At 33.2% G+C, this 14,888-nt stretch overlaps 1 protein-coding gene across 29 annotated transcripts in view; it reads right to left on the bottom strand.

The window, feature by feature from the left end:
* Nucleotides 1-14,888, bottom strand: part of GRIA4 (glutamate ionotropic receptor AMPA type subunit 4) — a 362,056-nt gene that overhangs the window by 345,771 nt on the left and 1,397 nt on the right. For all 29 annotated transcript variants that reach the window (XR_014815154.1, XR_014815156.1, XR_014815155.1 and 26 more), the window contains one exon: nucleotides 13,988-14,146. Coding sequence is in view for 16 of the 29 variants with exons in the window: in XM_084975905.1 (XP_084832031.1) it covers nucleotides 13,988-14,146 (159 nt within the window). In the remaining 13 variants the exon portion in view is untranslated. The remainder of the gene's footprint in view (nucleotides 1-13,987; nucleotides 14,147-14,888) is intronic.

The following is a 14,888-nucleotide window of genomic DNA, read 5'->3' as shown; positions in this document are numbered from 1 at the left end:
TTAATGAGTATTTTCATGACTAGAATTTTTCTTGTATTCATGAAATTCAAATGATTCACAATTGCTAATGTTTTTGATAAACTGTAAAAATACTGATTTTCAAAACTGTATCAATTTTAAATGCCCCAGCCATCTTGAGTGATTGAAAATTATTTCTTCAATTAAATTTGATGGCCTCTGTGTTTGTTTTAATGTTAAAAAAAAAGTGTAAGTGCAGTGAAATGACTATAGACAACATGGGGAAATTTGATCAAATAAATTATTTTTTGAGAATTCACATTTAACTGACTACCCATACCTAAAGAGTTCATGTCCTGGTGTCATCCTTCATCCATCGTGTATCATAGCCTGTTCTTAATTTTAACCTTCAATAATGATAATCATATAGTAAAGAGTCACATAAAATTTAAAATAGTTTATAGCTAACTGATTAAGACTCAGGATGGTCTTGTTGTTTTCAAACAAGTTGAAATTTAAGAGTGTACATGTAAAATCTTTCATTTTGAATTTAAAAAAATGCTCTATGGAGAGGCTGATTTGTAGTAATTCATGTGAAAAAGGAGCAAGGTGTTAAGTTTTAATTGACAACGAATTTAACAAGAACAGAGTGGTGTAATGGACTAATTACAGCTCAAATAATCTTGCCCTATAATTTATAATGCCTAAATAATATTCTCACCTGGACAGATCATGTCAGAGCATGATCATGAGTGTCAAAATGTGGTTTAACTCTGGACTGATCATGACAGGAGGATGGGGTTAATTCAAGTCAATATATTTTAATAAAATTATGGTAATTCTGGGAGATATTCAGAATCCCAAAAGTGTGATGTTAAAGGATTTAGAAACCATTTTATATTAGCAAATGTTATTTAGCTTGGGAAAGTACCAAGGAGACTTGTAATATCTGTTTTCAAAAATGAGAAGGGTCAGATAGAAAAGAAGTTGATTTGTGTTATGTTATTCAGTTCTGGCTAAGAATTAGCTGTTATAATACCCAACCAAGAAACAGGTCCCTCTGCTCCTTTGCCTCTTTCCATAGTCAGTCTACATATATTTGGTAAGTATGAAACATAATTGTTCCAGACATGGAGACAGATCCTCAGAATAGAGTTACTAACAAGGAACCAAGTTTTTCCTCAAGGACTAGCCGTCTAAAAGAGTTGACAGATCATCTATCTGTCTGTCTATCTATCTACCTGCCTACCATCTTTCAAGGCATATACAAAATACAGAGAGTACTATACAGGAAATTCAACTATTCAAGCAAAAGCTGACCAATCCGTGTTAAAAAGTACATCATCTAGGCTTTTTATTTATAGCCATTGTTCCTTTGTGTTTCTTTCCTAAATGATGTACATTGTCTTATGAGGGGTATTTAAGTAAAACATAATGTTTACATTATCATATATAATGCCATATTATATATTATTTATATTATATACACAATTTTGGAAAAATCAAAACCTAAAACCAAAGTAAATGTTTTAAGTGTGGATCAATGTTGTTACTGATCAGTAAATAGGAAATTGAGCTCCTTGGTTATCAGAGCAAAAAGGGAAACATTTTGACCTACAAGTTTTCTATTAAGAAGAAAGAAAGCATGAAAAAAGTTTCTCTTGATTCTAAATCTTTGGATCAGGGAGTTCCCATTGTGGTTCAGTGGTTAACGAATCTGACTAGGAAACCATGAGATTGTGGGTTCAATCCCTGGCCTCGCTCAGTGGGTTAAGGATCCGGTGTTGCCATGAGCTGTGGTATAGGTTGCAGACGTGGCTCGGATCCCGCATTGCTGTGGCTGTTGTGTAGGCCAGCAGCTACAGCTCTGATTAGACTCCTAGCCTGGGAATCTCCATATGTCATGGGTGCGGCCCTAGAAAAGACAAAAAAAAAAAAAAAAAAAAGACAAAAAATTAAATCTTTGGGTCAGAGTAGTGAAATGCCTCTGAAATTTACTGAGGTAAGATTATATACATAGTTTAAAATTAAGTAATTTAATTTTAGCAAAAAGGGAAACTAATTTCAAAAGAGGAAGGAAGGGATAAAGGATTAAAGAAAGTGGCAATTTGTGAAATTTACTGTAGAAGGTGCAATGTGGATAGTTAAGAATTGACAGATTTTCATGGCATGTTTGACTCCAGCTTCCTTTTTTCACAAGTCTTCTAGGTTCACAAAGTTTCATACAAAACTTTAAGAATTGCTAAGGAAGCAGTCAATATCTGAACAGATGATTCTTCTGAGTATGCTTACTAGTGCACCTGGGCTTCCCATATGGGCTTTCTCCTACTTTGAAAGTAGACTGTATCAGCATTTTAAAATTCTTCTGTCAGCTGACACCACATGTTATAAAAACCTAGAAGTTTTTTCCTACTAGATTTAAATTTATCAAAGTGCTATCTGGCCAGCACAATGTACATCAATTTGCATTAACAGCTCCACTTTTTTTCCCTATGGGACTTACTTTCCTCCTTAGCGCATTCCATGAGCTGAATCCAATGGAATCAACTGAGAAAAAAATATGCTTAAGAAAACACATGACATTTACTTTGGATCTACTACTTCATTTTATCTTTATATACTCTGCTTGATTTTCTCAAAGAAAATCAAAAGAATTGATTCACATGAAAAATCTTAGCTATCCTAAGGATGCCCCAAAGATGAGTGAAGAGAAAACTCATCATATATTGTTCATTCATATATTCAAAGATATTTAGTGATTCTTGCTTTGTACCAGGTATTCCACGAAGCTATGAGGATATATGTTTAATAAGGCAGATAAAACTTTTGGTTCCAGGAGTCTGTACTCTAGTGGGAAATATAAATAAATAAGTAAATAAAGAAAAATCATAATTACACAATGTGATAAAAGCCAAGATTATCATAGGGTTGGTAATACAATATAGAGTAACTGCAGTTTGGGAGTGGGAGAGGTTGACAAGGAAGGTTTCGCTTAAGTGATGACTTTGACCTGAGTCCTGAAGATTCAGAAAAAGCTGGTCAAGCAAATACCTGGTTTGGGGGATTCCAAAAAAGGGGAGGGGGGGATGGAAAGTACAAAGGCATAGAGAAAAGAAAGAAGTGGTTAAAGCATGTTTAGGAAGCAAAAAGAAGACTGAGTAAACTCCAGCATGATGAAGAAGGCAAAGAGACAGGCAAGGTCAGATCATGCATAGAATCAGAGCATGCTGAAGAGTTTCAGTTTTACTCTAAGGCAATGAAAAGCCAATGAAGGGTTTTAAGTAATGAATACACAGTCTGATTTCAATTCTGAAAGGAACTGCAGGCTCCAGTATATAAAGTGGATGGGGAGAGGTAAAGTGTAGAAGATTTATTATGAAATTATTAGAAAACTTTCATTGACCTTGACTAGAATGGCAGGATAGAAATGGAGAAAAGTGGAAATATTTGTAATGTACTTTGGAGATAGAAGCAAGAGGACTTAGAATGTAAGAGACAGGAAAAAAAAAAAAAAAACAAAAAAAACAAAACCTGAGGAAGTTATAGAAGGGGTGAGAAAGGAGATTTTAAAAATATCAAAACTAGTAATATGACCACTAGGGACTGTCAGAAAAGGCAATTGAAGAATGGCAAATAGGAAAGCTTGGGAAGAGATAAAATGCGGAACCTCTGCTCAAGCTCAAATTCTGTCACAATCATATGAGATTTGCACAAATGTACCAGTTGTAAAAGAACAACTAATTCAAATAAGTAGTGCAGAAAAAAAAAAGATCAATTCCTAACACACATAAGAAAAGAAATTCCAAAAGAGTTAGTGTTAAAATTAAAAATTTTAAACCATGAAGATATACTAGAGGAGTTCCCATTGTGGCTCAGTGGTAACGAAGCCAACTAGTAACCATGAAGATACGGGTTCGATCCCTGGCCTCGCTCAGTGGGTTAAATAGGTGGCATTGCCCTGAGTTCTGGTGTAGATCGCCAACGTGGCTCCGATCCTGCTTTGTGGCTGTGGGGTAGGCCACTGCCTGAAGCTCTGATTTGACCTGGGAACTTCCACATGCCGCATTTCTCTTAAAAAAAAGGCAAAAAAAAAAAAAAGATACTAGAAAAACATAGGATAATATTTATAGTTTTAAAACATAGGATAATATTTATAGTTTTAAAGATAGGAATACCTTTATAAGCAGAGCTTGAAACCCAGAAGCCATAAAGAAAAATGACTCACAGTTTTGACTACATAAAAACTTAAAATGTCTGTATGGTAACAGACATCATAAGGGAAGCTGGAAGCCAAAGGCACATTAGAAAATAATTTACAACATACATGACAAAGGGCTAATTTCTACAGTATGTAAAACATTCTTTCAAATAAAGAAGAAAACATTGGCAAAGAACAATAGTTCACACAGAAACTTGGTCTTATAAATACAGAAAGATATTCTCAGCCTCATTATTGATCAAAAATATACAAATTAAAGAAGCAATTACATGACAATGTCATGTTACGTCGAAGTGAAGATTCAAGAGACTGATAATAGTGTTAGTAGGTCATAGAAAAACAATTACATTTTGGTGACTGTAAATATAAATAATCTATCACTTTTGAGGAGAAGATATTTACCATATGTACTAAAAGCAAAAGTCCATATTATTTGATGTAGTAATTTCATTTCCAGGAATTAACCCACAGGAACATTCACATAGGTACTCAAATAGCTCTATTGCTATTCTGTTTGTAATACCAAAAATGTGGAAATAACTCACTGTTGATTCAGGGGGTACTGAGTACCTTTATCACCGTAACTTTGCAGAAGGACATTATGTGGCAGTAAAGAAAATCAGATAGCTCTTACATCCTGACAGAAAACTTTTTTATAATAAATGAAAGAAATCATTAATAAAATACAAGTATAGAGTAATATCATTTTTATTAAAAACCTTTATTTAGATATATATTAGTATCTTAAATTAGTATCTTAGGTAATCTGTGATTATATCTAAGTGGTGAGATTGCAAAATATTTTGGATTTTTAATATTTCTAAATTATTTGAGATTTTTATAAGTACATGTCAGCTTTAATAAGCATAAAAATATGAAAAATGGAAAGAACACAGGGCCTAATACATTTAAAGTTATTGATGAAAAACTGCTTATTTATAATAAGCATATAAGCAGCAAAAGTAAGCAGACATGATTATATTATATGGTGTAATTTTTGCTCTATCTGGAGAAATGTAGTGCTCCTAAAAGAAAGTATTAAATGCCAATTTTTTTGCCTTTTATTTCTGAGATAACATTGAACTTGTTATTTATGACACTAGCAGTTTTATTAAGTTGGAGGCAAACAACGATGCTATGAAAACTGCAGCAATTCTGACTCAGGAAGTTGTTCTTTAAGACAGTCTTCACTGTGTTTATTGGAATCTAAAAACATGTAAAGGAAAATCTGAAAGAAAATGCCTGACAGCTAAGCAAATCTCAAAGTAAAGCATTCAGGAAAGTATGTTTCAAATAGCTGTAGTTATTCTGAAATCAAATAACATTTCTATAAAAAGTAAAGTATTCAACACTGTTTGTGTAACATATAAAGACTCATTTAGTCATTTTTACACCAGTGGTATTTACAACATGAATTTGGCAATATAAAGTAATGAGAGCATCATCATTTAGAACTCTCGAATTTCTATGTTGCATTACAAATCACATAGAAAAACCCCTGTCCAATGTAAAATGCTACGCATATGCACTGGGTTAAATGAAAATTGTTAAAGTAAAAAAGTAACCTTGAGAAATATATCCTTCTACTTAAATTAAGAGTTATCTAGCTTCTGTCGCACAGAGTGATGGCTAGCTGTGAATACTGTACTAACCAAGATACTACAGTGTGCATGGCAGGCAAAAGTGACTTTAGGATTGGATGCCCTGGGTACTTACTGGTTAGGGAAATTTTCTTACTATAAATATTCAGTTTCTCCACATATAAAATGATAATAATAATGACACCTGCTTCTTCGAGTTTTGTAAGAATTGATATAACTAACACAGACCCTTGGCACATAATCAGCACCCTGTTTTAGTGGCTATTATTATTATTATCAGAGAAGACATGAGTTTCAAGGAACAAGGAGTTATCAGCCATGTCAAATCCTGCAAACTATTAAGAGACAATGAGGACGTAAGGAACAATGGGATTTACTCTTAAGTTCCTGATGACCATCAAGAACACTGTTGCAGGAGTGGTGATGGTTAAGGGACAAGCTAAATCGTGATAAAAGCAGAAAGAGCTAATGTGGCAAGTGCAGAACTTCAAATAGGAAGAGAAGGAATAAAAATAATATGATGATAATTTGGGAGGCAGTGGACCCAGCCAAACATTGTTTTCTAGCTAGGACACACTGGTTATTTCCTATGTAAAGGAAGAAGCTACTAGAGATAGAGTTTATGGAGAAATTCCTGGTTAGCTTCAAGGATAAAATCCAACTGGCTTCTGAAATGAAGAACACAGGGAATTGAAGTGCTGTTTATCTGACTTATGTGTTTCTCCTTTATGGCTGCACTAGGGCTGTATGCCTTTTTTTGTGTGTGTGACTGGAATTCACTGAGAAGCTGTTCAAAAGTTTAGACTGTCTTTCCATAAACACACACACACACACACACACACACACACACACACACACACACACACACACACACACTGTGCTCAAGAACACATGATTTTGCATAGAACTAGAAGAATTTATCAATCTCTTTAAACCATCCATGGACCAATTCTCTCCCCAAATGGTCCAGAGATCCCAGACAGAGTTCCCCTCTCCTAGGACTCAGAACTAGTTTTCATGAATATGCATTTAGACTTTTATAAATTAAAATTAGGAGTTCTCATTGTGGCTTGATTAACAACTTAGTAAGAGGTCAAAAATTTCCTATGAAATATCAACTAAATGTATTTATTTAAAAGATAAATTGCTTTTTCAAAATATAAACAAACTCTTAAAATGTTAACATTTTTGGTTCAGAAATAAAAGTTCTATAGGATACATAAAATGTAATACAACTAAATTTGAGTTATAATTATATGCTGAATATTTTCCACTTTTTTCTAATATTCATAAAATTCCTAATTTTTATGTTAATAGATAAAGAAACTGAGGCTCAGAAGTGTTAAGTGACTTACCCACTATCAGCTTGCAAATTCAAACCCATCTGGTTCAAAAGTCCAAAAAAGACTCTCCCTACTTCTAAATAAAAGATAATAGTATTCTAGCCAAGATACACAAGCATATGTATTAACAGAATCCATGTGCAATTAATAAAGGCTATTTCTTCTGGTCAAAATACAAAAGATCACTCTAAAGAAAAGAGAAGGAAAGACTGATGTTAAAGATCAATTATTCTTGCAACTTATTATTTAAATTCTATAGCTGTTGACAAGGTTGATCACTATACTTGAAATTCTTCCCACCTCTTGGCTCCCGTGAAATTGCCTCATTTTCCTCTGAACTCTCTGACCTATTTCCTTCAGGTTCCTTTCCTCTTCCTGTCTCTCAAGTATTGCTATTTCCTGGGATTTTGTCCTCAGTAGACTCTTCATTGCTTTTGCTGTCTCTGGATGATTTCACCCACGTCCATGGCTTCAGCCATTATCAAATGTCTCTCTTCAGTTTAGATGGAGCCCAAGAGCTCCTGATAAACATGTCCAACTTTTTCCTGCACTTGGATGTCTCTTAAAATCCTCAAAATCAGTATATCCACACTAAATTAACATTTCCCATTCAAATCTGCTCCTTCCTCTGTGTGTACCACTATCTAATCATTTGTCCAGACCAGAAACTGAAGATATCATCTTTAATTCTTATCAGAGTTTCTTTCCACTCTCCCACAAAGACATCCAGTTCATCACTAAGGTCTGTCAACAGTCCTGTATTCTTGGATCTATATACTTTTCTCTCTCCTTGGTGTTTCTACTCTTATTCAAGCACTCATCATCCTAAATTGTATTACTTTAAGACTCAACTGATTTTTTTTCTTCCCTTTTTGTCCCCTTTCAATACATTCTCCTTCTTGAAATAATCCTGTTCTTTGTAAAATATAAATCTGATCATGTTACTGTTATTTTTAAATTACTGATGGGTCCCCCTTTTTATTCAAAAGAGTCTCCTTAAAACAGCTATAAGATCCTCTGTGGATCTACAAAGCTTCACCCCTCACCACACCTCTCATTCCCCTCATATTCAGTACTAAAGCCAGACTAAACCATGTTCAGCAGGTCAGTCACACCTGGTCCAATCACACCTTGGTGCCTTGTCATTCGAGGCTCCTTTGGCTAAAAGCGCCTTCCTTCCTCTCTATTATTCAAATAACTCAACTAGAGTCATGGGCCAGATCAAGTGCTAGCTCCCCTAGGACACCATGCCAAGCTTAATGTTTGTTCATTACTGTGTTAATCCATCATAGCACTCTGTTTCTTTGCCATAATACTTTTCTTACTGTATTGGCTTGTATATCTTTTTCACTGGATTAATAGCCCCCCTTAAGGGCAACAACTAACGTAAATTTTTGTATCCTCATTTCTAGTATAGTGTCTTAAATACAGTTGCCCTTGATAAATATGTTGAATGAATAAATAGGTACATTTATTATCTAATCTAGTGAAGGAATGGACACATTAATTATACAATATGACTTCAGTCTTTGCTATATCACTCAATGTCATCTGATTAATGAATAAGCTGCCCAGAAATGTCTTGCCCTATTTTCTTCAAAACGTTGATATTAGAAAAAAAATGACAATTCTTTTTTCTTTCTTAATACAAGTAATCTCAATATAGATGTATTTTTCACACCATATGGTATCCTATTACCACCCTATGGTATCCTGATTAGGGGAGGATTTAGAAGTTCTGGTTCAACCCCTGGCCCTGCAGCTTATTAGCTACATGGTCTTTGGCAAGTCAAGCGACTTCTTTGAGCCAAAGCTGGCAAAACTGCAAAATAATGACTATCTTCTCAGTCTCACTCTAAGACTAGTTTAAGGTCAAATAAAATCATGCATATAAAAGCAATTTTAAAACTCTATGTTGCAATGAAATGTAAGGTATATGGTATTTATTTTTCATTTTAAATTCCTGAACTATAACCAAATTCTGTAAATAAGATGTATGCATATTTCCCAATACCAGAAGGTAAAATGTTCCTCTTTGGTAATAACACTTGGAAGACTACAAAAGAAAAAAATTAGGGAGTTTTTCAAATGGTTTTATGAAATTTCAATCCTGTGACAATTCTGAAATACATCAATCCAAACTGTGCAAGTTTTAAGAAAGGGGCAAACCACAGGAATATGACTCATCTTTGTCATCAATCTCATGATGGAAAATTAAGAAAAAGAGAGAAAGAATTTTATAGAACTGAAGAATTATTTCAAATCAACACGGAATCTTGCTATCAATGCAAAATAAGGAAACCTAATCATGGTCACAATAGAGTCACATCACTCATTTTCCTAAAAATAAAAGTCAAATAGTATTTAATTCCAACATATTTCCATTAACAACTTTGCAGGTCAAACCACCAGAATTTTATTTTTAGCATTTTTTAAGATTATTATATCTGTCCAATATAAACTCCTAGAATATCTTTTTAGGACTTCATGTCCCTGAAAAGGAAAATGTGCAATATTTACATGTTGTTGAAAGAGAGCTAAAAGTTTGTACTATTTAGTACTGTTAAATTCAACAATTTTGGATTAAATATCTACTATATAAGCGAAAAAGCCTATATAGCCTACTGGATATAGTGTTACATTTTCAACATATTTAGATTAACTAAAAGGGTATATTTTACATACCAATCCACTTTTACAAGTAGCACTCAACTTGAATATTTATAGTTGATAGCTAAGCCCATCACAAACAGAATATTTAAAAAAGAACAACTTTTTTCATCATTTCTAGGGTATAATATCCATTCTAATTTTTATTGTTTTACACCTTTCCAATACATTCTGTTTCAAACCACTGAAAAGGAGATTTTAGACAGAAGAGTAAGATAAACACATTAAAAAACAAAAAAACCAAAAATATTAACCAATTGATCTTTCCTGTCCAAGTTAAAAAAGTTGGTAATGTTCCACAAAATTTTCTTATTATTTCACCAAAGTAACAATACCTGAGTACTTGATCTATTTCATTATGTGTTTTCCTACTGCCCATCCAAAATTTAAAAGAATCATTGCAGAAACTGAACATCTGTGGATTAGACTGTAAAGGGACTGCTTTATTAAAGGACTGATTCTTTTATTGGATTTCTAACTTAACTGCACTAAATTAATCATTGCAACATCTCTATTTTTATCTTTTAGAAAATTGGTGGTAGAATACGATAGTATTTTGGTTATTATTTCTAGTCAAATTTAACATACATCATCCTCCAACCCAAAATATCTTTGTTAATTACTTATTGGAAAAGCATAAGAACACTGCCAGCTTTCAGGTTGTCTTAAATGTTTTCAAAGAACATAACCAATTTAACTAGCAAGTTTGTTTGTAAGAGTAGCTATTTTGGGTCAACTGTATATTTTCTTAAAGAACATCATCCACATTGAATTTATTTTTTAAATGTCTATTTTGCCACACCCCATACTTTGAACAGATTACAACAAAGAAATATATACACTTAATTTTACGTTTTGAAATTTGACTCCTTGGTCTATTTGTTATACATATACTTTGCTATTGAAATATGTCAATTTTATATTATCTGTATTTCTTATAATTTCAGTTTTACACTTAGCAAAGTGTGATCTTTCAACAATGTGAATAGTTTAAAAAGAGAAAAATATTTTTATCTAATCTTACACAAATACTGTAAAAAAATAAAACAGAAACCAAAATTATCCCCACCCCCACTTAGCAATTTGGGATTTATGCCAAAAGCAAAATTTAATTTAATTGGATTTATCCTTACGCAGTAGGTAAAATCTACACAATGAATGTTTAGATTGCCCAGAGTATTTTTAGAGTGCCAAATTAATTTTAAGGCAGTAGGACCAACATTAATTTACATCTGTCCAATAGATAACCAACAATACTTTTTATTCCTTAATCTGCCTTTTTTGTCTTTAAGTATACATTCTATAAAATAAACATATCCTGTTTAGTGGCCCTTATTCACAAAGACTCTTAATCCTGCAGTTTTACAAGGATCCACTGCAGGAAAATCATACTTAAAAATAAACCTAGCAGGAGGGGGTTGGGAGAGGGATGGAGTGGGAGGCTAAGGTTAGCAGATGTAAGCTACTCTACACAGAGGGGATAAACAAGGTCCTACTGTATAGTACAGTGAATGTATTCAATGTCCTCTAATAAACCATAATGAAAAAGGATGTATGTAAGTATAACTGAATCGCTGCAAAAATTAGCACATTGTAAATCAACCATACTTCAATAAAAATAATTCTAAAACGTAAAAATAAATAAACCTGACAGGACACATACTATACCTTTATATTTAATCCAACATGAAAAAATTTAAAGATCCAGTTTGTATCACTGTGGGGAATAAATTCCATGTTAATTCGCCAGAATACTATTTTTATCCTTTCATACCCAAAGGCATAGAGCTTGATATATGAGGTTGCCTCATACTTATTGCTTAGGTTTCACCTTTAATTAGACTGGAAAATCACACGTATCCATGCTCTTGGTCAGTCCACTTAACAAACACCAATCACCTGATCCATACTCTCTGATCATTGATTTTTTTTTCCCCCAAATTCTGCTTAGATTTGCCTTGAAGACATTTAGCATACCCATTTGTCAAAAAAATTTTTTTTCTTTACTATAAAATGTTTTTCCTCATGTACAAATTATGCTTTTTAAAATAGTTTAAACATGTACACAAAATCAATTACATGTGATTACAGAAAACATGTTATCATTAAACATTGTGTTACGCTTAGAATCAGAATAAGCAGACTTGCTTTACTTGGCCTTAAATTTTCTCAATTCTAACATGTTAAAGAATAGCACATTACCTATATTGTATACCTTTTTCTATGTTTTCCTTCTGTGTACGCTTCTCATCAATTTCTCACGTTTACGGGTTCTTTACCAGTAACACTTTATTTTATATAACATTTTATTACATAAATAATATTAAAATTATCTTGAATGAGATTAACAAATCATATGGAGGAAGCACTTTGTAGCTTATATAGCTAGAAGTCATAACACAAACTTTAGAATACTTAAGAGCTTAATTTGTAAAAATTAATACAGCCCCACTTTAGGAAAGTCCTTAGAAATTTAATAATAAAAATAAATATTTAAATAGTAATTTACTGTAGACAAAGTACCTTCAGATATATTTCAATCATAAATTATTTTTAAATTTAGAGACATTTTTCTTGACAGAATCTCAAGAGAGATATGAGAAAAATATTTAAATAAACTGATAATATGCAATATACTAAGCAGAATATTTTATACCTAGAACTATGTGAAATGTTGACATCTCTTCCAAAACTTGGAACAGAAATTAATAACTTGAGACATTTTCTAAAATGACTACCCACAAGCTAACTCTGATTTATGTGCATTTCTGCTTAAAAATAACTCTGTCCTGATATAAATATCATTATAATCAATATTGATTTTATTATTAAATACAAGATTCTTTTAATTAGTGCTCATAGTAACTAAAGCATTCTGCCAATTAATACAATTGTGACAGTTTTTTTTAAAAATGTCAAGTGTTTTAACCTCCTTATGAAATCAAGTTCTAAAATAAATAATTAGATTCTAAAAATTAAGAAAAAATGATCATATTATTTGCTATATGAACTAATGGTAAATATACAGGAATTAAAATAATTAATGAAATAGATATCCTCCTAACATATAGAAACTGTTTTCAATTTCACTTGTTTGTTCAGTACACACTTTCTTGTACTCAAAGAGGACTTTCAAAATTAAAATATACTCTACTTGATATAATAAAAATATTATATAGCACAGATGGAACATTTTATTACTGCTGTGCAAAATTTTACAAAGAAACTATTCTTAAATGTCTTACATAATCTATAACCATTATCTTAACATAAATTTTAAGCAGTAGTAAAATAGCGCATAAAAAAGATATTTGAAACATTTCCCTCAAGAGTGAAAATGAATCTAACTGCTCTATTGAATGAACTATTTTAGTGATTTTTAAATTAATACACAGTTGATTATATTTTATATTGTTCTAGTTCTATAGTATTTTGGCTGGGGAGCTCTGGAGAACTGTTAATTATAGCATTAGGTGAGATCATCCATTCTCAACCTTATTGTGTAGGGAAAATAGATCCAGCTGGGTTGGTTTGAGAATTCAGGTGGATTGGAGACTCACATGATTTGCCACCAAGGTAAGGATTCGTGGAGTTATATCCACAGGATATATGCATTACCTGATAGCAAGAGACATTTACAACCCAGAATATAAGAGCAGGGCAGCCTCAAGTGACATCACCAGATCATCTGCAGCGTCAACCAACCGACTTGAATATATATCCTCCACACCACCGCTCCCCTCTCTTTCTCACTGTTAGCAAACCTTCCATGGCCTTTACCAGTGAAAGAGAGCATGTGCCTTCTTTAAAAGCAAGACATACACTTAGTGAAAACCAAATAAAACCCAAAAGAATACAAATCAAAAACTAGATTGGACTACAGTTTTCACTAACTTGACATTCAGGTTATAGGAATAATACTGAAATGTTAAAAGAGAAAGGAACTTCAATTAATTTCAACAAAAGAAAAAAGAAGGAAGGAAGGAAGGAAGGAGGGCGAGAGGAAGGAAGAGCAAGAAACACCAGCTAAATATCCTTGAGACTCAATCTTTTTTTAAACTCTGATTTGCTCTGCAACCAGCCAACTGTGGAGATTTTGAATGTCTTTCTAAAATAATAATAATAATACAGAGGAAAGGGACTATATTGGCCCATTTTAACTTTCTTCTCATTTATCCACAACTTATTTTACTTACAAGCATTTGTCACAGCAAAACTGTTGGCTGTCTCTATGTTGTCCACATGAGGTACCAAATTAAAAGGAGCTTCTGACGCATTGGGGCTGGTGTTATGAAGAAAAATTGCTAATCGAAAAGCAGTGTATTCCTGATCTGTGTTTCGGATGAAGAGACCACCTATTGAAAACAGTAGGAAAGGCACATTCAATGTTTCCTCTTGTAAGTGTTACTATACCCACCCTAAACACTGTCAAATCCACTTGCTATTCACCAGCATGTACAATTGAGGAGCTATCCCCACTACCACGTCTTGGGAGACTGACCTTTGTCCCTAAGGTATATGCTCAGTATTTCAGTCTTTAGGACTGCTCAGCTTTTTCCTGTCCCAATGTGTCATGATCACAGTGACCTCTGAGACAGACCATTTAGTGTGTTTTCCTTTCTCTCTCTTGTCCTCCCCATGATTCCCAGCACACTGCTACATCAGCCAGCTCGGGGCATTTCATAGATGGATAATGAGAATTTACATTAAAATACAGAAATGAAGGGATGTGGTGACGTGCAGGTTACAGGGAAATCGGAAAGGAGACCTGAACTTTGGTTTTATGCAGCTCTTGGACTCAGCCTAATTAGAAACGTTTTGTGCACTGTCCACGAGAAATGATGCAGTCTGAGGCTGGGCTTAGCTGGAAGAAATTCAATAGCTGCGTCCCATTAAAAGACAGGAGAGAATGCAAGAAGAACCTAGGGTGGATACAGAGTTGAGAGGGAAGATTAAGAGCATAAATATTAAAGAGAAAAACAAAAGAAAAAAAGGTTCCGGGAAAAGAATCTAACTTTGGAATTGGTTAATTGGTAGCAATCAAAGGCAAAGGGGGTTCCGGTGTAAATGCTTTTTTGCTCAGTATCCTTCTAAAAC

The sequence above is a fragment of the Sus scrofa genome, chromosome 9 (assembly GCF_054392235.1).
Source record: "Sus scrofa isolate SSC_HxYL_T2T_F1_AM1 chromosome 9, Sscrofa_HxYL_maternal_Yorkshire_Landrace_v2.0, whole genome shotgun sequence".
Taxonomy (NCBI): domain Eukaryota; kingdom Metazoa; phylum Chordata; class Mammalia; order Artiodactyla; family Suidae; genus Sus; species Sus scrofa.
The sequence above is the reverse complement of the archived record's forward strand: the minus strand, read 5'-3'. Positions and strand labels throughout refer to the sequence as shown.